The 25969-nt window shown below is 31.4% G+C and overlaps 1 protein-coding gene across 2 annotated transcripts in view; it reads left to right on the forward strand.

The window, feature by feature from the left end:
* Positions 1-25969, forward strand: part of LOC147072910 (protein amalgam-like) — a 1013334-nt gene that overhangs the window by 979718 nt on the left and 7647 nt on the right. For both annotated transcript variants that reach the window (XM_085945913.1, XM_085945914.1), the window contains 2 exons: positions 7369-7486; positions 13692-13879. In XM_085945913.1, the coding sequence (XP_085802039.1) occupies positions 7369-7486; positions 13692-13879 (306 nt within the window). The remainder of the gene's footprint in view (positions 1-7368; positions 7487-13691; positions 13880-25969) is intronic.

Here is a 25969-nt window from a genome sequence, read left to right on the forward strand (position 1 = left end):
GCTGAGTACTTGCGTATAATGTTTTATGTGACTTGTTATATTTAAACACTAGCCTGCTTTTATATGCGTAGCGCTCATTGCAAGTACGCTGAAACAAAAAAGTATTTAAAAATGAAATTGACGAAACGTATCAATTAATATTATGTTCAATACACAAAAAATATTTTATTCAGATGAAAAAATATTTAATATATTATGTTGTACAATTAACATTTAAAAAAAATCTAAGAAATTGATAACTACAATAATTTATATTGTCATGCTGTAGATAATTATATTAATTAGAATGCTTTTGGTATTGCATGATTAGAACTAGCAGTACTTTAAAAAATATTTTTATAACAATATATAATATATAGATTTAATTACGATTCATTAGGTATGATTCTTTTTTAAATAATCAAAAAAAATATTGCGTAAAATTTATATTTTTTTCATCCAAAATTTTCCAATTCCCAAATTTCATACCTCCCTATCTTATACATATTATGAATATTGAAGGTTCCATATTTGAATAACCCAATATTAAAATACTTCATTTAAAAATAGGTGCATAATATTATTTATATACTTACCTAATTAATAAATTGATAAAATACAAACCTATATACGCATTTTTACGACAATTAAGTATATCTAATGTATAATAATTATTATTATGTTCTGAACTTACTAATAAAACGTAATGCATTTTTTTCAGTTTTCAGTTTTTAATGCCAAAATATTTTAATTGGTTTACGTTTTGTACTATTCCATTTAGTATTTTTTGCGACCCTTGTACAAATACTTTGAATATTCAAAATTTTTTTCATACATGATCCTTTATTTAGCAGGTTATAAGGTTATTACTTTATTATATTATATTAAATTACAATATAAACAAAAATTAACTGTATTCGTTGTCAGTGCGTAATTGACATTAGTGAGGGGAAACCAGGGTCACAAAAAAATGACTTAAATTGAAAAATACACAATTTAAATTAAAATTAAAATTCGATCAAGTACGTACGCTCAGTTGATAGTAATAATTTCCCAAAATATTTATTCTGACAATTCGAATGATGACATAAGAGCATGTGTCTACATACTGGTGTGGTTTGCAATTTGAAAATAAACTCCATATTTGGTATGCAAGTAGGTAAATAAGACCATATTAATTTTTTTTACAACTATTATAACCATCCATCTTAAAACAAATTATTTTAATAATATTAGAGAAAAATGTCCCTAAATACATGCAAACACATTAGTAATGTAATAAATTAATAATAATGTATTAAATTATTTATGAGTTAAAATGAAAGGCGTTAGTTACATTTAGTAATAATCTAAATTGGATTCCTCCTCTTAAATGGCGTGTCTGGAAACTTGTACGTATGCAGTTCGTCGTATCACACATAATCGTGAAATGTTGAATCGGAAACATATAGCCGTATATTAAAGACCGCCTCTTTGAGTCGAATGGTACTGACGTAAAATTCATGTCTTAATAAAACACAGTTCTTGTCGGCTTACAGGAAGCCAGCAACAAACAAATTTTGAAAATAGCCGATATACTGGATTATTTGTTAGGTTAGGTTTTTCATTTTTGAATTTTGCCAAAATCACCCATGAAAATTGAATTAATATTCATATTGAATCTAACATAATTGCAGACTGTTTAGTATACGGTTATGTCTTTTCGATAATAAAGCTCACTGCAAACTGTGCTACGGTAAAATGTTTTACGTACAATTTACATGTAACCTTTGAATGGGTATTACCACCCATAGCCGCCTTCGTAATCTAATGCGTAGGGTACCAGCTTCTCATTTGGGGGCTCTGTGTTTGATTCTCAGTGAGGTCACAATATATTAATTTATGTGATTTTCTAAAATCATAGATTTTTCTGTGATTTATTCATTACTAAATATTACTACTGTTATTACAGTCCAGTGGTATAGTATTGAAAAGCGTATTTATACAATGTATCTATTTAAAAAACATATTTATAAATACGTGCTTAATCTCTGGTACTCAGTATTATAAAAAAAACTCCAAATCATAACTCAATTTAATCGGACAGTTATAGTAATAAATTATTTTTTTCTCATTATTATTATAATGTTACTAAAAACTTGTAAGGGCTCAAATAACATAAAATAATATCAATAAAAGTTAAATATTGTTTTTCTTTGACCCTTAATTTTTTTCAAAGTACGCGGTATTTAAACTATGGATTGTAATATCGGGATTTCCAACCGGTATCCCAGCATTTTATGATACCGAAATACTGGTTTTAAAAATCAGATAATACCGATACACTCGGTATTGAAAGTGGAAACAAAATTTATTAATTAATGTAAAAGGTTTAACGTAACTGTATTTTTTGTCGGGTTACGCGATGTTTTGTTTACTTCCGTTGCTTTTCAATGCACCTGGAGACCAGCAATGGTTTTTGCTATAAAATATTAATATGTTAAAGAGATATATATTGATATGTAAGAGTTTATGTGGGAGGATTTGTTTCACTATAATTATTGTAACCATCGACTCGGAAAAATTAAATTTTCAGTATATTTCGCTGTTAAGACTTATAAATTGATTAGAGTAACCATAACAACTATCAATAGTTCACGTTTACGTACATTTTGGCGTAAAAAGGTAGTGAATCAGATTCACACACGATGGTTAAGGCTCGAGGGATAGTTCCCGACTGGCTAGTACCTACCCTTTGTCCGTCATCCCCCCAGAAACAAGTAACGGTATTTTTTTCACTTGTTTGTTTTCCTGTACATCTCGGTCTAGCATCGACTCATTTACAGTTATCATATTATTATGATCGAGTTCTTTTTCCCCAACTTTATCGATTGCAGGATTTTCGATGGGGGATTTAGGTATTTAATGGGATATTTAGTATCAATATGTTGGGTCACTAGTGTGGTGTTGATTTGTAGGTAGAAGATGATGATAATGAAGTCTACAATTTAGCAGGGTGAGATTTATTAGCAGCGTATCGGTACAATAGTATATTATACATGATAGTTACGAGCTAAGTACTTGGATTCGAGTGACATCTAGATAAATTATTCTTCGTTATTTATACACTAAAAATAAAACATTAACATTAAATTCTGTTACATAATCATATTAAACTAAATATAGAGTCAGCGTTTTAAATTGAGTAGCAAAATGAAATATTATTTGTTATTACAGTTGTACGAAAATATGATACTATAAAAATGATTATTCAGCTAATACACCGTAATGATTTATAATGTGCTGTTATATGTAATAATATACCGTATTTAATGTTGCCAAACAACTTGCTGATTTAGCTAAGATTGTTTGCTGGAAATAGATTCGCTGGGAATATATTACTGAAGAGTAATTTTATATAATAGATATTTGATCGCTTATTATTCTGCAGCTACAAATATATATATTTATTGGTAGATACTTCTGTTTTTTTCATATATTTTACGAATACCGGTATACAATATAGGAAATACCGGTGTTAGTATTTTTATTCAGTATTGCAATCCCTAATTTTTGGAACTAGGGAAGCGATTCATTTTTTTAATGTGATTTAATTGCTCCAGCGAAAACAATATAAATAAAATTATGTCGTCAACATGTGACACGCTTTGTTAGAATTTTTTGCGAACGCCAAAAACAAAGCGTATAATATCCAGGTATATATTATATATCACAAAATATATTAGAATATGATATTCAATGAAAACACGATCCGGGCATATTTCCACATGAATTTTCAATTACACACATTACCCGCCGCCCACCCAGTCGGGGCCCTCGAAGGTGGGGTGATATTGATTCAATCACAATGTGCGGGCCATATTATAAATTCAGAGCAAAATTCGCGTAATAAAATATTGTCAATGGCGCGTCGGGTGTGGTCTGCAGAGTGATGTTTGCCCAACACCTCCCCATTGATTGTCCACAAATTTACAGGCCGTCCACGTAATTGCGGCGACCACATTTCACGCGCGGCGTGTCGCCAAATCCCCACGCCATCCACGTCTATGGCTACCTTGTTTATTCTAGTTACTTCCAGCAGGGCTATTCTAACATATCACTTAACTCCAAAATCAATTTAAAAAGTGTAAATATGATAAGTCTTATTCTGGCAGTTAATATCCCGAGAAGTTTAGGTAGTGTCAGATGTGATATTTTTAACACGGTCTCCCATTAAACGCGAGCAGTCAAAAGTACCACAGTTAACACGTCTTACTTGATTTTAATCTGATAAAATTGGAACCAAGTATGACGAAGTGTTATTCATTGTTATACATAACCATCTTGATGGAATTGCTCCAAGTGATATCCGTGTTATTTTGGAGCATTATGTGTTACTGTATTAACTATTTAGAATAACCCTACAGTCGCGCACACAAGAGGGAGGGGGGTTTCGTTATTTAATTGAATGGAATATTCTTCTAAATAAATACAACGTAATCATTAATAACTAATTCCACATATTTTTTTCAATTTATTTACTTTTTTAATATATTGTGGACATTGCAAATTATAAGTTTAACATGACATGAAACATTATTATAAAGAGGAAAGAAAAAAAAATAATAAAAGGGATAAAATGAAAATATAAAAAGAGAACATAATATAAACGTACAAAAGCAGTGAAAACACAATTATACATATTAAAGAAGTTCAGAGAAGTACACCGAGTTCGCTAAGGAAGCGGTTTCTTCCACTAAAATGTTTAAATTATGTATGATTTAATGGCTATAATTTTAGATATTTTATAGATAGACAAATAATATTTCTCTAATATCACTTTATTAATAATATAAATAAAGTGTTCTTCAGCGATGTCAAAATATTTACTTTTTGCGTTACTACTACTTCCATGATATCTAATCACAACATAATATAATAATATACTGTTTTATGCATTTGTTTTTGTGTTATACCTGCCTCAAAAACTACTGGACCGATTATTGTAATTGAACTTGCCGAACATGTATTTTTTTTTGACCATGTCCGATCCTAATAGGATCATATGGGCCTCCACGGAGTGGAGGTTTGTACCGATGTGTGCCAAACTTATATACAATGTACTAATCTATTTTTCAGTTATATTTATTTCTTTACTTTGCACATTAAATGTGAAAGCTGGCAGAGATAAAGAGGTAGACAATTTTTATCTAGTTTTTATGTCCGTATTTCATATGGTGAAGTCGTGGACCATTACTACTAGAGTGTTGCCAACTGTTGTTGACAAAAACATATCAGACGGGGTAAGAAAACAAGCTTTTTGGCAGGAAAAAATGCTAGATTTTGTGAAAATAAAATTTGAAAGTAAATTTACTTATTCTACCAAGAACAAAGTCTTTACATTTTTTTTCGCGTATCGAAAAATGTGAAAAAAAACGAAAAAATATCTAAACGAGTAAAAACTATTTTAACAGAATTATACCTATATTGTGTTAAAGGCGTATGTTGTTTTATTTCGCACGGTACTAAAATAACTACCGACTTACCTATATTAATTAATAGGTATCTGATAGTCAAAAATTTGATCTATACGAAAATAAATAAACTAAATAAACTAAATATCTAGCGTATTTACAGCACATTTAAAGCTATTGGATGCATCAGAAAATACTAGTAAAAACGAACAAGCCAGATGCGTTTTTTGCAACTTAGATGATTATTGAAAAATATTAGAACTGGCAAAAAAAACGCTAAATTGGCAACGCTGCTGGCTACACACTGGCAAAGGGTGGAGCTAGGCCGCTTAAATCCGACATAAATAGTACACATAAAACTTTGTCAAGCATACATATTTGTTTTCATTGAACTAAGACTACAATATGCAGATAGTGTTTGTTACTTTTCAAAAATCAATTAAATCCTGCATAAACCAAGCCAATATTAGATTGTTGTAAAAAAATAGTTGTCTATCTATAAAATATCTAAAATTATGCCTCATGCATAGTTTTAGATAATTTATAGATAGAAGAATATTTTTTAACTCCTACAGTTTGGTGCAGGGCTTAATAAATTTAAAAAAAAACTAACCAACACCATCTGTAATATGTATTATTAATTATACGAAAACAAACAAAAAATAACTAAAAAAGTGTGTACTTTCATTATCGGATCGACCATATCCCGCCTAAACAATATTATGGTTTGGTTTAGGCAGATTTTCAATATTTAAAAAAAAAATAACCAAAACTATCTGAAAATGGTTAACTTAGTTTAATGTAAACAAATACGTATGACTGACAAATCTTAGTGTGCACTATTTATATCGGATATTAACAGCCTATCTCCACTCATTGCCACTGTGCTAGTATAATACGCATATAATGAAGCGGTGTGTAAAAATAAGAATTTACAAAACTATATCCATATAAATGTACTCTCACTTAAGTGGAGTATGTCGATATGTAAATCTATTTGGTTGAATACAGCCAATTAGCATCACCAGTTGCAGGTTAGTTTTTTACCTTGAGATAACAAACAGTGATATTTCCGACATCTTAGATATTTATCAGATACCTACACAAAGATCAATACTAATATGAATTATTCCATAATAATTCTTATGTACACCATTTGTTTGACAAATTAGAATGTTTGTTAAGACTAATAATTGTCTCCATCTACTCGTACATTAACAGGGTGGATTATTTATTGATCTACACACGACCATTCTATACACAAGATCAAAAATTTTATGAAGTATTAATTATTGTATCTATGTTATCAACGTGTGGAAAATACTTTTCTCTAATTTTGCCAATTCAACCATATTAAAATCATTCTGGAGTTTCTATCAAAATTCTATCAATGTCCTAATTAATACAATAAGTGTATTAACTTATTACTTTTTCTTTTCATATTAATGACAGTATACACATATAGTTAAAATCTAACAAAAATACGACTGTATTCTATGTGCAATTTTACACAGTTTGTAAAGGTCTACAAATCCTAAAATACTCCAAAATCACACGAAAAATAAAGTCAGATAACTTATAAATCGACTAATAAATCAGAAACCGATTATAAAGTAATATAAATAGATGTTGACACGTATATGTATTGCAAATAGAAGTTAATCAGTTATATCCATATGTTTTTAGTATGAAATTAAAATACAATAGAGAAATAAACAAACGTTTAATCAAGCCTGACGCAGAAAATCGTAATTTTCCAGTAATATTCAATTATGGAGTTGTCGGTTTTTGCTATTAAACGCCCCAAATTATATTATATCGTAAATTTTTAATGTCAATTATGGATAAAATTAATTTTATTGAATTTATTAAGGGTGACCAATAACAATTATTTTATAAGACTGTTTGTCAAATATGTATTTTTGTTTTGTTATAGCGGCCCAAGCAAATATTTGGGGATCCCAGGATGTGTACGTAAAGAAGGGAAGCACAATATCCCTTACGTGCTCTGTTAATGTTCACTCCACTCCGCCATCCAGCGCTTCAGTGCTTTGGTAAGTCAACAATATCCATATTTTAAAAAAACAATGTTTCCGTCAGGCACTTATATAAAATTTTGTCACCCTAGTTTTAGCTTATCGTAAAAGTGAGTTTTTATTTTTGAGTTAATCTAGTTTGGAGATTGAATTCCGATATAATATGTATGCAATATTACTAAAGATATATTATGACAAAATTTGAAGGTAAACAGGTGTCCTATTTGAGATACTTAAACCACACACTATTATTTTTATTTTTCTTTTTTTTTTATTCCTGGCACTGCAATCCTATTTCTTGTCAAGAGTTTCAGTGTTTATTTGGTGGTGAGTAATGATAAACTCATAATATATTATGTAATCTTGCTTTATGAAAAAGAACTCACAGAGTTGCTACACCTGGTATAGGAAAAGAGTCTAAAATATGGCCTCCTTATTAATAGGAATAACATATTTTAGTTAATGATTACCTATATTCAAAAATGTATATCTGGGATCAACGATTAGTGAAAAATTTGAAGCAAAAATAAAAAGGTGCAAATAAATCGCGTAAAATGCGATGGCACGTCTTACTACTATATAAAAGGATCAAGCAAAATCAATTGCGACGAAAATTATGCTTGTGCAAACATTAGTGTTCTCCATATATTTTTACGGTGTCAGGTAATGGACCCTTAAAATATGGAAGTGAAAGGCAATTGATACCTTCGAAATGTTGTGTTGGCGCTAAATGCTTAGCGTTTCTTGCACAGAGCACATGACAAACCAGGTAATTATCGAGAGACTTCAGATCTCGACATTATGTATTTATTTATTTGAAAAAGACACGTTGAGTACATAACAAATTATTAATTCAGGACGTTCACAACATGACATTTAGAATAAAAATTACAAGTAATCAGTTCGGAAAAAAAGAAAGCAAAAATAGTTTTATACAAAAGAAATAAAATTTAAAAAAAAAACAACAATGATTCAAAAAATACAAATTAAACAATAAAATAGAATTTAAAAAACAGAATATATAATGGATCGCCAAAAATATCTACATCTCTAAGGAGTGCATTGACCAACCGCACAGCCCTCGCTATTGGTGCCTGGTGAGCCTGACATGAGGAAACAGCTTTCACCCAAAATAGGTCATGGCTGCGACCACGCATGTAATTGACGGGTGTGTAAAAATTTAAATTTTCTAGAATATCGGGATTGAAAATGATACCACGTGAGAGCAGGGAAAAATGCTTTAAGAGCAGAAGTGACCTACGAGCTTCAAGAAAATGAAAGGCGAGCATGCCTTGAAGAAAGTTAGTCGGAAAATACTCGTTTGAGAAGGTGTCAAAAGGAAAATAATTATAAACTTTAAAATAGAGATGACGAAGAAATTTTTTCTGAACACGCTCTAAAACAAGCTTATAGGAAACTTCATAAGGACTCCAGATGATGGAGCCATACTCAAGAATACTCCGTACTAACGACACATAGAGTGTACGTAAAACAGTTGGATTCTTGAATGACTTGGCTTTTTGAATTATGTCTGTCATTTTGCAGTATTTTTGACATATTATTCGGCGTAGATCGTATAACCTAGACCTAGAGAGACTGGTAGTTTTGGATTTTGGGAAGGCGAAGTACAGGAAAAAAATCGGTGCAGTAGAGTGACCAAGTGAAGTAGCTTACTAGAGGCACCTTCACTCTGCTCTAACATACACAGAATATCATGAGTAGAAGATAGTATTGGTCACTCAGAAAATGACGCATTTCAGAGCGGTCATGATCCTCAGCCGTGAGCGAATGACCAAGAAGAGAAAGATATGTAATATAAATCGCACTGGAATATTATGTTTTTGGTACATAAAACCCACAGGGAGGATAACATGCTATAAATACATGTGGTATTTGGTCATGTCGAAGATATGAGACGCTTCTCCCAGTTAAACGTACCGAATTTACAATCCCACAAGAGGTCCAGAGGTGGATTTATCCAAACCGTGGATCTATCAAATCAATCGGTTCACATTTTTCGGCCATAAAGAAAATAAATTAATTTCTAATTTAAGGCTATTTATTACTTCCATATCCCACCATACAATGCAGTTCCACCATGAATTGAGAGTTAACACAATAAAATTTATTTATAATTGTAAATATAATATATTTGTTTGAAAGAAATATGAAAAAAAACAAAGAACAAATAAAAAATGATCTAAGAGTCATTAAAACTATTAATCAATGTGAATATTGTGAAACAAGCTATTTACGTTGTCAATTAAGTTTCAAAACTATAATATTAATATTCATTTAGAATTTACGAAACAAAAACACACCTGACTAAGCAACTAAGAATCAAACATGCATTTCATTATCATTGCAAAATAATAACAAGCAAATTCACACGTTGCAGATTTTCAGTCAATAAATAAGCGAGCCTTGGGACGCAGTCACTTAGGCACTCACACCCACTCTCTTACGAGCATCGGTAACAAACGCCATCGCGTCACATTCGTTACGTCACTCCTCATTATTTTATAGAAAAATAAAATCTGTTTGTTTATCTACGACTAGGTATATTACTTTCTTATCTGTTGTCATTTGATTCACTGTGGTTGTTTATAGTAATTTTCATTTTTTGTGATAATTCTTATATTTATGGGGGAATAAACTGGGTATTTTTCTCAATCACATGCATTCTATATAAGTCTTCGACTGTATTTAGGAAAAAGACCGTAACCCTCGATTTTTCGAAAAGTGCTTTTATTATACATTAACAATGTATACAACTAAATACACGTTCTATAAAAGGGAAGTAAGCCGCAAATGCCGAATTATTATCTAAATTCAGGTTTTAATTGAGATTAATTAATTTTTAATTTATCGCAAAAAGCATTTATCCGCAATTTAAATGATTTTTCTGTAATAACTTCTTTAATTATTATAAGATCGAAAATATATTACACCAAATCATCAATCATCATGCACCCAATGTTTGCGCCTTTTTTTTTTTTAATATTAAACTAAAAACTCTCAATAAGCGTTTTTTGCCTCTCCTGTAAAATTTGTTCAGCGAGGGTTACGTCCTTTTTCCTAAACACGGTCGTCTTGTTATTGCAACCTTACCTACAGACCTACAAACTTATCTGTAGTATGGCCAAAAATGGAACTACGAACTACCATAGGACGCCATTTTGAAAATTTCATTCGAATGTCAGATTTTGTCCAGTTACGAGTCTTGATTGGGTAGTTTTCGACAGTGGCTCCCCCATCCCATTATTCAGATAAGTTTGTAGATCTGTACCCTCGTCTTATTCACAACCCCATAACCTTATATAGGTATATAAATAATTTTAACTTATTGTCAGTATTCTTATTCATTGATATATCATACATAATTAATTGTCATCGTTATTTATATAAAGTTTCATAAATATATTCCAGTTGTAAAACGCCCTGGTATTTGATTGATTGATATTAGGGCGCACTTTGAACGTTCCCCAAAAATTTCTTTGACACAAGCAAAACTCAGACATTTCTAAACTTGGCTGGTAGGTCTGACATTCAGCTGTCTCCTGGAGAATTTTCAATTAGCAAACTTAACTTACCTGAGCAAATCAAACAAGCCCTTATATATTTATAAAGACGCTTTTATTTTGGTAGACTATATTATTATTAACTCTCAAACAAAATTGTTTGATTCGTAACGACAAAAATATTATATATTGTTTTGTCGGATTTTGAAGTCTGAGATTAATACTTACCTAACAATGGCTCCAAAATTCAATAAACAAGTTTCCTTTGTATTTGGATAGTTGAAGGGGATAAAAGGGTAATGGGGACATCTAGTAGCGGAATTACAATCCAGGGAAACAACCACAATTCATCACTCCATCTTATTGAAAAGAAAAATTACTTAATATAAATATTTTCGGAACATAATATGTCAATGATAAATTGGACCACTCTCAAGAAATACTAAACATAAAATATTAAGAAATAATCCTTTCTCAAAATGAGGTCTCACTTTGCAATCGAGGTCTCAAACTTGACCTGTAATTATTATTGCACATGATTAGGTCTACATTTTTAGTCACTTTATCTTCCACTTAACTTCGACTTTTTAATTCTGATTTTAACACTGAGTAATTTTGCGTATACTTTATATTTTAAAGTATTATGTAATGCATCAACGGTCTACACTACTCTACACTTATAAAACGTCAAATAGTTTTTAATTTTACACGGAAAGCAGTGCTGTCAAATTTTTTTATAATGCTGATTTAATACAAATATATTAAAACAATAGTAGGTACATATAACATCTTTCTATTGGAATCCTTATATTTTTGGCTTGTTTGGCGTAAAATACTTATACTAGTATACTCGCGAAATCATTCGCTTGGCAACACTGACCCGATATTAAAAAGATGTTCATTGGGGATGGATTTACGTGAACTAGTACTTGCATCACGAAAAACGGCCACTTTGAAATCGTTTTAAGGCAGGCAATGCGCTAGCTACGCATTCACTGTGATGTGTTCATCTAGCAAACAAAAAATGCCGAAATATTATATAGACAGGGCTATTCGTTTATAATATCCTTTCAATCTTACTCTATTATAATATGGACGTATGGATGTTAAACCAATTATTGATATTATGAAGAATAATTGTGACTACTCCATTGGGTGTAGTAGGTATTAGCCTTGATATCAATCGGGGAACATGAATATAAAAATAAAGATATAAACAAAGAAGATTAAAAAAAACTATTCGTACACGATTCATGTACTATATGATAATACATGCCAATAGTTAAATTCGTAGTGATTACTTGATTTCCTGAATTAATACAAAAAGATCAAGTTATATAAAAGGATCCAAAAGTTTTACATATTATCAAAACTAGAAAACTGCGGCAACATTAACAGAGGACAAAAGTACAACCGTGGTTTGTATCAGTGCAGCTTACCAAATTATTCCAGGTAGCGTGTGAAAAAGCAAAGATTGTCCTGATGGTAACTGGTAATGGATGACATGAAAATAATACGACCAGAAATGTGCATAGTTTTGGCCTTTCTTAGACATACGATATTTATTTCATCAATCAGATTAAGTCATTGCTACCAAAAAATTTACTCACATACCAACAACAAGTAAAATTGATTGAAAACGAGATAGCTTTTGGTATTCCATCTGCACTAAGTAGAGTCGTAGTACGTTATTTACATTATGAACGAAATCAATATTTTACGTAGAATCATTATGTTAGTTTTGGGTGAAATTGCTTGGAAAACCTTTCTGTAATATTTTTGGATTAAAACACTACACATGTTTATTTAACTTAATATAAGAAGAACATTGCATATTATACTTGGATTCAACGGCCAAACACGAAAAACTCAAAACTAAGAAATCACAATATTTAAAATAGGTTTCAGCGGGGATGAAGATTTCGATAAAAAATTTGTACATGTGTACATTTATCATGTATATAAAATAATAATATTTTTCTTTCAATGTTGAAATTACGTGAGAGATATTTTTAACTAATTTGATAAATATTACTTAATTCGACTATAATTAATCTTTCTAAGACACATTTGTAACAATATTTTATAATTATTTTTCTGCATACATACCTACTTACATAATTTGGTAAGTAGGTATGTATGCAGATGGGTGCTGGGTGCCTGAAGAAATCCCGAAGCCCGAAATCCCTAATGGCTGAAATCCCGAAAAATAAAAAATACAAACAGTTATAATTGCGCATTCTTAATACTTATCTTGAATTGCGCAAATTTTACAAGAGAGACAAAAACCCATTTTTCTACAAAAAAATGATTTTTTCGGGATTTTGGCCATTCGGGATTTCAGCTTTCGGGATTTTGACCATTCGGGATTTCGGCCTTCGGGATTTTTACCCAAACCCATAAATAATATATAATATAAGATTAGGAATCAATAATTAACTTAGTAAACTTTTTCAAAAGATTTAGCTTTTACCTGAATTCTTGATAATCATATAAAAATATCGATCGGTATACTACATAAAAACTATTGAACGAAACACTTGTTTCTTTTAGATAGTAAACAAAGAATGCATCTATATACTGTATTTGTTAATATTAGGTACTCTTTATAAGATAGATAACAGGTAAATATATAATGTGTTGAATAGCAAAAGGTAAATAAATCAATAAGTATAAATAATTAACTGTTGTTTTTTTCTTAGGTATCATGGCGGATCTGTTGTAGACTTTGACTCTCCACGCGGAGGGATCTCGTTGGAGACCGAGAAGACGGAGAGTGGTACCACCAGCAAGCTCCTGGTAACGAAAGCGGCCCTCAGTGACAGTGGCAACTACACATGCGTGCCGTCCAATGCCAACCCGGCCAGTGTGAGCGTGCACGTGCTCAACGGTAATGTGGCGAGTTAATTACTATAATGTGCATGCTTTTGCAAGAGAATAACCGAGCTTTCAGTGAATGCAAGATGAAGTAACGCGCTTAAAAATTCTTTCTATGCATGAAGATTTTTTCAGAACTGGAAAAACGGTGTCAAAGAGTCTCTTTGTAAGTTATATCCTTTACAAAAATACCTTTTTATACACTTATAATAGTAAGTATAATCCACACAAATTTACCAAAGTAACAAAGTTTCGAGAGCTTAATTAGTAAGCTTTTAAAATGAATGCGGGGAAAACAGCGTCCTTTAAAACGTTGAAAATAATATGTCTACAAAACACACAGTTATTTTTAAATCTCATTTTAAGAAATGTCTTTAGATCACAAACACTTGTCAGAACAAAATGTATGCAAAACAGAATGAATATGATAATCAATACTGTATAGCGTATATTATATTCAATAGCAATAACATTTATAAAGTTTTGAATTTTTGAGGAGTCTAATAAAAAAAACCGATAAGTTTTCATATGGTTAAAATCTAAACACGTCATATAACTTCTAAAACGCCTCAAAAATTTATATAAAATGAGGTTGTTAGTTTCAGAATTGGTAACCTCCATCTTCCACCATTTTAATATAATTGCAAAATAACCATCAAGCATATTTGGGAGTGCAATTTTTTTAAACATATTAATAAACCAGTAGAGAAAGCGAAATGCGAAATAAAATGTTTTTAACGTCATCAAAATTATAAAATAAACGTTTAAAGTTAGTTTTAAATATAAAAAATGGCGGCTAATTATAAAGGGCTTTTCGACAAACCTTCAATATCATTATATTTCACTATAACATTGAGATACACTTGATATTTCATGAATATACATATGCTGGAAAAGTACTTACAAGATCAGAATCAAGAAAAGTATCAAAATAAGTAAAAATGGAGGTTACTGACTTTGAAACTAATTGCCTCATAATAGATGTTGACATGTACGATTTTATTTTTCATATATCATGTTAAATAAGGGTTAATCAGCGGATAGAAAATGTATTATATTTTAAAAATAAAATACGATGTATAGAATAAACAAACATCTTACGCTTGTCGCAAAAACGTGATTTTCCACTAATACCGAATCGTGGACATATCGGTTTTTTTTATTAAACGTTACTTTCTATAGTGCGACTAACCATTGCTTGCGTTAATAATATTATTATGGATTACATACACAACGTAACGGTAGAATGCATTTAATCAATTATTTAATACTAGTTAGATACAACATGGTGCATAGCTTTATTGTTTTACACGAGTAATAAAATGGTTTTGAGAATACCTATTTTTTTTAAAATTTATACCTCATAAACAAACCTACCAATAAAAGAGCTTTGACAAACATTGAAATACATCCAGCAGTTTTATTGGTATTACTGCGCATGAATCATAGGCGGACCAATAGCTCAAATAATAAGAGCACTAAGCATTGTAGATGTAGAGTACAGAGTATCGCGATGAGCTAGGTGCTCAGATCGAGCCGCGATCGAATAGTGTTGATGATCGTGACGAGCTAGAGAGACTGTGTTCGAGAGACGACTGTCAAATGGCGAGTGAGAGTTGGCTGTTAACTGTGTCTCTTAACAATCGCGACAGTCTCTTAACACACACGATCTAAGTTAATATTGAGAAACCAGTTGACCGCTGTGCTAAACGATTACGAGGTGTTTTTATAAGTAGGCATGAGATAGCTGATTGCTATGTCATTACCTGTAATAAAAACACTGACGCTAGATGTAGCAATTGATACTTAAAAATGACTGATTATTGTTGATTTTACGTTGTCGAAATTCATGCTGATTCTGTATAATGTCATTGATCGCTATAATATAAGTTCAATTCGCACTTGATTCCACTTCATTGAAATCAATATCTTTCTGGAGTTACGATGCTAAAAAATCGGTGTATTGTACATAAGGGGCAATCACAATTTTCTGTCACTTAGATACCTACATAATCTGCATGCTTTTATAAAATTAACGATGCGTTTAAGAGTACTAACACGAGGTGAGGGGGATGCTTTCAAAGTTAATGCGAGTGAAAATATCTTTTTAATCGGAGCTCGTAAAACGTAGTAGAAATAAAAAAAACATGTAATATTATGCATGCAGCATGGCAATATTTTTAATACAATATATTTTGTAATATTATAAACTTTATAAAAATTGATAATTTCAAAAATAAGATTTTCACAAAAAAGTGATAAATATTTTTAAATTATAATTGTTCAAGATATTTAGCATTTATTTGTTGAATATTCTCTATATTAGAGACAAAAAAATTTGTTAAATGTCTAAAAAGTGTAAATTTTTCTGAATTCACAAATCATATAATCGAAAATAATCTAATCTTAACTGAAGATAATTACTTATTTCAAAACTAAAAAAAAAATACAGGTGGCAGTACCACCTGTCAATTTTTTTGTACATGCGCTCAATATTATCATTATTCTTTTATTATATGCAAATAAATTTCATAGATAAAGAACGCGTCGATATGAATACCAATATAGATTGTTGTTATTAGGTAAAAATTTCGATAGAGCCGTTTGGTTTTATTGATATTGTTTTAAAATACTTTGTTTTATTTATAAAAATAACGAAATTTTAACACAATACAGTGAATGGGTTAAGAAGCATGTTGATTTCTTTCTTTTTCTTATTTTCGACACTACAACATGTCGTTAGCCAATGACAGTATTGTAGTTAAATAGAAGTGTATTTGGTAATAGAAGAGAAACAATCACAAACACCCTGGCTACTAATGTATCTTAAATACATTGTGACCTCACCGAGCTCGAACTCGGGGCCCCCAAGTAAAAGGCTGCACAGCCGCTAAATGTCAGTGGCGAAGGGTGGAGGTAGGCTGTTAATATCTGATATAAATAGTGCACATTAAACTTTGTTAGTCATACATATTTTTTTTCATTGAACCAATACTACAATTTACTGATGGTACTGATGAAGCCATAGTTCAATGAAAATAAATACGTATGACTGATAAAGTTTAGTGTGCACTATTTATGGCGGATCATAACAGCCTTCCTCCACCCTTCGCCACTGCTAAATGTATAAACGTGATTAAGCAATTAAATGCAGCGCGTACGAGAGGGATTCAACGTGGATATATTATATGAATGCGATCACGCAACAAAGACTCACACTATTTCACATACAGATGTACGTGCTTCAGATAGATACAGCTTATGTGTTAGAGATCGGCAGATAAAAAAATCAACACAATGTTTAAAAATCAACGATGTAGTAATTAGCAACATTTTTCACCATAATTGCTCCACAACTACTTTAGATTTTCCCATAAAACTTGAAACAATCTCTTTAATAAATGGCATAATTTAATACTGGTATGTTACAACAATATAAGTATTATGTGCCCAATAGTGACAACCCGTGAGGATAGGCAAGTCATGCGTTACTTATGGGCGGCACATTATAAACGGCATTTTTTCATTAAGTAGTCAATATGGTTGCTTTCTTATAACGTGTTGGCATCTATCGATAATAGCAGTTTTGTCGCACAGGCAAAATTTTCACAACGGAACCTCCAAACCTGTCATTTCCTTAGACCTTCACGTGGGCACCTAAAAACACCGGTGTTTAAGAGTCAGTAAGTGAAGTATATGCAGTGACGTCCCTAGATAAAATGCCGCCTCTAGGCAGCGCCAAAATGCCGCTCCATTTTTTTATACAGTATTTTTATCATCCTTTCCAATATCTAAGAAATGTTTTGTATGGAGACATTACTAACAAAATATCAGACTTTAAGTATTCGCAAATCTGTACGTGTCGTTTTTGGTCACCAAGGACGTTGAAGGGGAACGGAAGTAAACTAGATATCGCGAACCCGACAGAACCAGTGAGCTGATTTTTTTAATGGAAAGATATTTTCGTTATTACTAAGTTTAGGTAGCTATTTCTATGTATTTCAGATGATTGTCCTTGATTTGCCGCCCTTCGAGTAACTGCCGCCCCCAAGCGACGCTCAATCTGCCTACCTCCACGGGACGTCACTGAGTATATATGACTTTTTAAAAATGCTTTGTTGCGTACTATGATACGATACTACTATGTCAGTATATGACTGGCGCAAATTTTTAACTACACATTACACGTTAAATATAGAGCGAAGCTATTACTAAAATCGCTGTAATATCGATAATTTGTGGCTTAGTATTTCATAATTATCCAAACAGATGTCACTGTGTGTTTAATTTTTTTGATTATGCTAATTAATTGACAGCGGTAGTAATTTGATTTTAAAGTTGGATGATATAACTGCGGCTTGTTGATCACAACCGGGTAGATAGCCAACAAGTTTGCGTATAATTTGAGACTAAAAATTAAAGGAGTGCGCAGTGCAAATTCTGCTTTTGGGACGTCACTGGTGACCAACCCGATCCGTTCTAACCAGCTATAAAAATCGTGTTAAACAGTTGCGTGATTAATTCCATTGATTAGGTACAAAAATTATTATTCAATTCATATTATCCATCAGAATTTAGTGCCAGTCTATTGTCGGGCGCTACATAATAACGCGTTTTGCTCTCGTGGTAAGCCAGTGATTAATTGGAATTTTGACCATAAATTAAGCCTACCATTTTTCGCAATAAGCCTGGAAATTAAATATGAAAGCCCCTCGTTATACAGGCAAACAGTTGCGAGAGCTTTTGCGTACGGAAAAAGCTGCGGATTGAGGGTTCTTGAAAAAAAAACAACTTTAAGGATTAATATATCGATTGAATTATTTTTAAGGACTTATTTTACTTTTTCGAAACTAAAAATACTTTCTTTTAAATTTTAATTTTAATCTTTTATTTATTAAATACTTTTTGTATTATTTTCTCAGATGTCGTGACACATTGGCGTGTGGCTAATAGTGTTATATGGCAGAATAATTATTTTTTTTCTTTTCTAATGCCATAAAAACTATGGAGTAATATTAATGTAATCATTGAAACGCCTAAGCGTGAGAAAATCATAATAATGTACATTGTATAAAATCAACCCCCTTGGTATGAAAAACCTGTAGGTACCTAACATGTGAAACTACGAGAGTTGGATAGATATGTAACGAAAAATTTTCCCCTATAAAAAATATGGTTATATTGGGTTGTATTGGTATATAGCGGTGAATCACGTCGGGGTCACCACTTTGGGGATGATGTTGTGAGAGGAGAGTTTATTTATGGATAATCGCGGGTAATGATGTACTGGTGAAATCGATGTGATCAAGAGATTGATTATGTTAATGGTCTGAGAGACTTGATTCGAGCGAAATGATGGTTAACCACGTCGAGTGAAGGACTTGTGACGATAGTAGTGCGTCGCATGACGAACTCGATGAGTGAGTAAGGATTCATGGATTGTATTTCTAATTTATATAAATGCAGTCCATATATTATTACAAGAGATACTGTCGCAATTAACAAACCATAACAGACCCTACTGATCTAGTTATGATTGAGGAAAAACTGACGGTTATTATCGCTCAATTGCTTTGTTTTGACAACAAAACATACATATTAAAGTGTGTCACTCATTTAATGCTGAGTGGTATGATTGACACAGGCATCAAGTATTTATTTCTCAAAAAACCATTATTATAAAGTATATTTTCTAAAACAATTTTGAAATGTGTTTTTAATTAATAACGAATAAACAATAATAAAAACAAATTGGATACGTATAATTCCATTTCATCCATTGATAATATAAATTATATTAAATTCTACATATTGTTTTATAAATCGATAGCTCATTATTTTGTTGTAAAACCATTACTAAGTCTACAAAAATAAATGTATTGTCTACGCTCGAGTATAAAACTAATAGAATGAGTCGGGATGATCTTTCTTCCTCACCTGGGATTATTAAAGAATAATGCCTACGTACTTGGAAGCAGTAATTACTGTGTACCTAGCACGTATTAAGTTTGATAGTTTTGTATAACATATTAATAATTTAAATAAAGTGACCTTCATAACACTATAATAATAATATGATGTTTAGTATACATTTTGTCTTCTTCTATTACATCTGTTCACAGATACACTTTCTATAACCATCGTTTTAAGCTTTGCATTTTATTGACTACGATATGTTTATTGTAATCAAAGGAATATTGAGAATCCTAGATTTATTTTAATATGACTCGTTATCAACAGTAAAATTTAAATAATTTGTCACTGAAAAGGAAACTCCGTAAACTTGATTTTGAGATATCGAGCTTATTCGTTAAAAAAGCTCGTTATTCAAAAATTCGTAATAATAGAGTACCTACTCAATAATCGGACAGTATTCACTTGATCACTGCCAGAGCCGAGTTAACTCGTCAAAGTATGTAAGTATGTCTCGTCAGGCCATGGACGAGTTAACTCGTGTATTCTTGTAAACGTTATAACATCTGAATAAACTATTTTTTTATTGTGAGAATATTCACGATAAACTCGAGAAACATGTTGATTTGATAATTTTTTACAATTATTTATCATTCTGTTCCCATTTCATATTTTTAAGGGATTTATTTTATTCCAAAAATAGCTGACATACAAGTGTACGCTTAGTAAAAATTGGTTGGAAAATAGTTATGCATATCGTTTGCTTTTATGAAAGTTTACTTAAAAATAATTACAAGATAAAAAGAACTTTTTATATACAACGTTTTTAAATTTTCTGTTGAATCATATAAACTTGATTTGACTAGCTTAAACGATCAAAAAATTTATAAGATTTCCACAGTAACGCACGTATATAATATTAATATTAATAATTTAGTTGCTAGGACCCACTTAGCAACCAATAAAAGTTTTACTTTTTAATGATTTCTTCCGAAATAACTTTTCATACAAAACAGAATTAACTGAAAATTAAATCAATTCTACTTAAAGATGACTAAAAGTATTGAAAAAATTACATTGGCATCGTGTTTTGATATATTCTAAAAGTTTCAAATGTCTAGCTAGTAGGAAAGTTAGTTAAAAATCGATTGCAAGATTTGTACCGGACAAACAACCACCGGACAAATAATAAGAATAAGTGCTAAGAAAAACATTGTAATAATAAGACAGTCACGTCACCGTTAACAACCAAAAGATGATATACGATTATGTTACCTAGTTCTTTCAATATATTTTTTTTTCAAATTATTAAATTAATTGAAAATACGGTTGTGTTTTTTTGTTTGGTAACTATACTTAACACATTCCGTATTGCGTCAGATTCTGTAAGCCAGATCTATTATTGCAAGGCCACATAATGCAGGGAAATCAGCTAACCTGCGCAAAATTAATCAATCGACTCGCGTAGGCATCTGTACTGCAGAAGCGATGTGCATTTATTAACATCGATTACACACGAGGAATCACTTGAAAGAGTTATAATTTACTATTAGAAAAACCAAAACTATTGACAATCTACTGATTACTGTGTTTTATTTAAACTCAACACTCAATTTAAGCCACTAATTAATTAAAAATGATTTTAGTATGTAGAGTTGGTGAAAGGTGGAGATAGACTGTTTATATCCGACTTAAATAGTGGATACTAAATTTAATGTTGGCAGCCATACTTATTTGTTTTCATTAAACTAAAACCACAAATAGCCGTAATAAAATAATAGTCAAAAATATTCGTCTATCTATAAAATAACTAAAAGTATGCCATTAAATCATTCATAATTTTAGTAACATAAATTTTGTAACAAAATAATTATGACTGATAAAGTGTGCATTATTTTAGTCGGATCTCCACAGCTTACCACCACTATGATGGTATGATTTAGGCAGGACTTTATTGTATTTTAAAAACTAACCAACACCATCTGCAATTTATATTCTTAGTTCAATGAAGTATAACTAATAAAGCTTACTCTGCATTATTTATGTCAAATCTCCACAGTCTACTTCCACCCTTCGCCACTTTAGTACCAAAGTAGTTAATGGAATAGGAAGACAACATAATTGATAAGTTATTATTTTCCAAAGTATCTTAAATCTGATATTGTGATTTTGAGATAATTTTAATATATCCATTTTTTATATATTTCTTGGTAAGTACCATGTTTTAGAATTTCTTTAAAAATTACATTTAAAATTATAAAATAACATTAAAATATATTTTAAAACTTTTAAAATTGTGCTATGGAATGTAAACACCGTTTGTAGTATAATATTATGTAGTTATTTTAGCGCGTCTTGAGAGAATAAAACCACACAGTAGAAGTTAAGTGATCAAAGAGACTATATTTCGATTCAAACCACTTTTTATGAAAAATATGATTTTCTCGACAAATTCTATCGGGTTTCATAAATAAATATGATTTTTACTTTATTTTGGATCAAGTCCATTTTGACATAATATAACTGGCTATGTGGGACGCCTCCACCACGTAGAATCAGACATGTTTATTTTTCGTTTTTAGAAACCGCGCTGACTGATATCCACTATAATTTTGAGAGCTTTGCTAGAAAGCTCTGTGAGCTTAGATTTATCACACGATCAACATGTCAATGTATTCTATAATTATATTAAATAATTATATAATGCAAATGACATCCTCTTGGAATATCCTGAAATAATAACCGGTCAAAGAGTTTTTCAGGTCAACCCAGAAACACAAAATTAACAAGCACTAGCTTACCCTGCCGGATTTTGTAGCAGTTTTGAAGCAGGGATTGCTTTATTATGTTAGGTCATAAACCCAAAGCGTTTCAATTCTTCTCAGACATTGAATGCGCGCTATTGTTGCATAACAAACATACACATCATGAAACAGACAGAACACATAACTATTGAAACTAACATATTCTTTAACACGTGTTTAAGTTTACACCATATTTTTCCACACTCAGCATCTACACCCAGTTGAGTAAGCCAGTTTTCATTAATTTTGTATGTCCTGGCTCGATCCAACCTGTTAATCAATAAGAACATATTATTGCTGTAAAACTGTAGTTTCTGTAGTATCTATCCGGCAATAACTTATTTTCTATAAAGGTAAAATAAGTGTTTTCTTGTTACTAGGCAGACTTATTTTAATAAAATGTGTAATCTTTAACTGGAACTTTTACATGGACTCTATAATAACGGGGAGTAGCAAAGTTATTTGCTTGAACCAAGCGCATTTCAAGTGACTGGTAAAGGAGTGATGCGTCACAGTTTCGGGCTTATAAAGCATCGTGGTTGACATATTCTGAACAGTGAGCTGCACCATGAATACCGAGCGAATTCCTAGCCGCTATTTGCTGTCGGATTTGCGATTTAATTCATCAAATAATTAACACGAGCAAGTTTAAACCTATTTAGCCATATTTATTATACAAATTCCATGTAAAACGATGAGCTGATGAAATGAAATTTACTGGTACGAACGCAACACTTTGTCCCAACGAAAACTAGTACAATACTTAGGTACTATACAACGTATTGGAATTATTACTTTTATATGCTGAAATATGTGTTTTTGACTTTGCAAAACCGTGCCTTTGTTATACATTTGGATACTTGCCTATTTTCTGAATTTTATCTACCTCTTGCATGGCAGCAAAATTTATATAAGATTAAAGAGATACACGAATATAAAAATAACACATTTAAAAATTCACATAATATTCAACATAGATTGATTTCATTACAGATATATTTATATATTATACACAACCTTTTTTCTTTGGCGGAACCCTTGCGACATTTTTTTATATCTCGCGGAACCCCTACTTGGCTGACACACCTTAAAGCTCAGTGATTTACTACTCCATCTCCACCCGCCATGTATAAGCAGCCGCGATTTGTGCACAGCCACCTTCCATCACGCTAAAAACATGCCAGTTTTTAAAACTACACTTCCTCGCACGGGACTGGTGTACCAAACATGCACCTTGGTGCTTAAATAAAGGGTTTACAAAATTTAAAAAATAATCTTAACTTGCTGTACCGTCATTTATCTTTAGTAACATTAAGTGTGCTCTATTATATTCGTGTACTGAAACTCTGCCGAAACAGAGGAGTCAGGAGTTTAAAGTGATGAACCTCAGGAGGGATCGGAATTATTCCGTCCTTCCTTAGATAATGCCTCAAAGTTGGCCTTGGTTGATATTAAGTCGGCGTGGCCAATTGAGCCCGTATGTGAATGGACTAAATTACAAAATACTTGTGCTTAGCAGTATGCAGATATCAAAACAAAATACTACTCTTTCCAATATATATATTATTAAATGCTACATATTATCTGAATTCACTACCCGCTAGGTGGTACAATCTGTAACTATTATGTTGCTATCAAAGATATAACATAGTTATACTTATAATTTACATCTTTACAGATAGGCACAGAATATTAGTGCTAGTACTACAGGGTAATCCTTACGTAATCTACCAATCATGAAACGTTGTATTATTCGTTTTTCCTTCCTTAATCTACTGTCCTTTTAGAAGGTCTTTCCCTAAGCAACGGATGATTTGCCTTCTGCCATGGAATGTCACTGTCAGTAGAGCTAGTAAACAATAACTAGCAGGCACCTACTAACTGATACCAGATAACGCAATAAATCGTCGCTGTAGGATTGGTTTCCCGAATAGACCAAATGTTCAGGAGACGAAAAACAAATTTCATAATCCTATATTTAAATATATGGAGATATTTAAATTGTTATTTTTACAGCATATGAATGCTGTATTCATTACCACTACAAAGTAATTTAAAGAAAGGGATAGTTCTCGTCCAATTAGATACAAAAAAACATTCTGCATTAAGAGGTCGATTTCGACAAAAATGGATATTCGGGAAACCAATTCTATAGCGACGAAATGCCTAAGTCTTTTAATAATGTACTGTTATTTGACTCTGCGTGGCTGGAAGGATAGAGGATAGAAGTAGGGAACTTGCCCTTGAAACCACCTAACCTAACTCGCCACCTTTTTGCGCCAAAATGCGCGTGCCCGTTAAATATCGATAATAACTGTTACTCTAATCAATAGCTATGACTTATATCGCATGTGAAAAGCCGTATATGAAGCGCCTAGTTTCAAAATCCCCTAAAACCTTTTTTGAAAATTTTTGAGTTAGATATGTATTTAGATGGATATTTTTGATACCTATATGGCCAAAGATTGAACTTTATAAAACGCCAAAAACCGTTAATACGTATGATCAAAAATTAGGGTAAATTTCAAAAGCCGCTAATATGGGTGGGTGTGCTTTTCAAATACCCCTAAAATAGAAAGCCAAAATACTCTTTAGAATGTAACGAATTAAAAAATAAATACATAAAGTTCACAGATTTAATAGGTATGATTTTTTCTCATTTTTTTCAAAACTACCTAAAATTGTTTTTCTCATTTTCCTCAGAACCACCTTAAATCGTTTTAGGGGCTTTTGAAACTAGGCGCTTCATACACTTCATATGTAGCTTTCTCGAATCCGTGATTTTAATTAAAGTGTAAACAAACACTCCCATATAAACACTTCCATATCACTATATAATATATTATAACAGTTTTTCATATAACTAAATTCCTCAATTTTTGATTATTCATTCAGCTGTTAGAATAAATAGTGTAGTAGAATTTGCGTTTAACTTTCCAAATTTTCACTCCATTACATACAGGTCTGGTTCAACCTTACATTTATCCTATTACCAAAAAGGTTTAAAGATTTACATACTTTTGGTGAGATTTTCGAATCCTCGCGGAGCCACAAGTTTTTCCGAAACCCCGGTTGGGAAGCACTTATATAGCGCATCAATAGATCACCAATTGGTGGATTGCAGTAAACCTTCTAAGAAGTGTTTGCAGGGTAAGAAGTCTCGGCAATCTGTACAGTACTAGGAATATCATAGGAAAAAAAAACTATTGACACAAGAATGACAAAGGGTGCCCGTTGAAGGTAGGTAAGCTTTGGAAAGTAACGAAAAAAGCCTCCTAGAACAGTCATATTTATTGGACTTTACTATTTACTAAAGATAAAATATTTTATTTTTTTAACGTTGTATTAATTATAGAACATATTTCACGCAAAAAAGACAACAACAC

This window comes from Rhyacophila brunnea, unplaced genomic scaffold, assembly GCF_057557595.1.
Source record: "Rhyacophila brunnea isolate RB1 unplaced genomic scaffold, BYU_Rbru_1.0 scaffold_19, whole genome shotgun sequence".
NCBI lineage: Eukaryota > Metazoa > Arthropoda > Insecta > Trichoptera > Rhyacophilidae > Rhyacophila > Rhyacophila brunnea.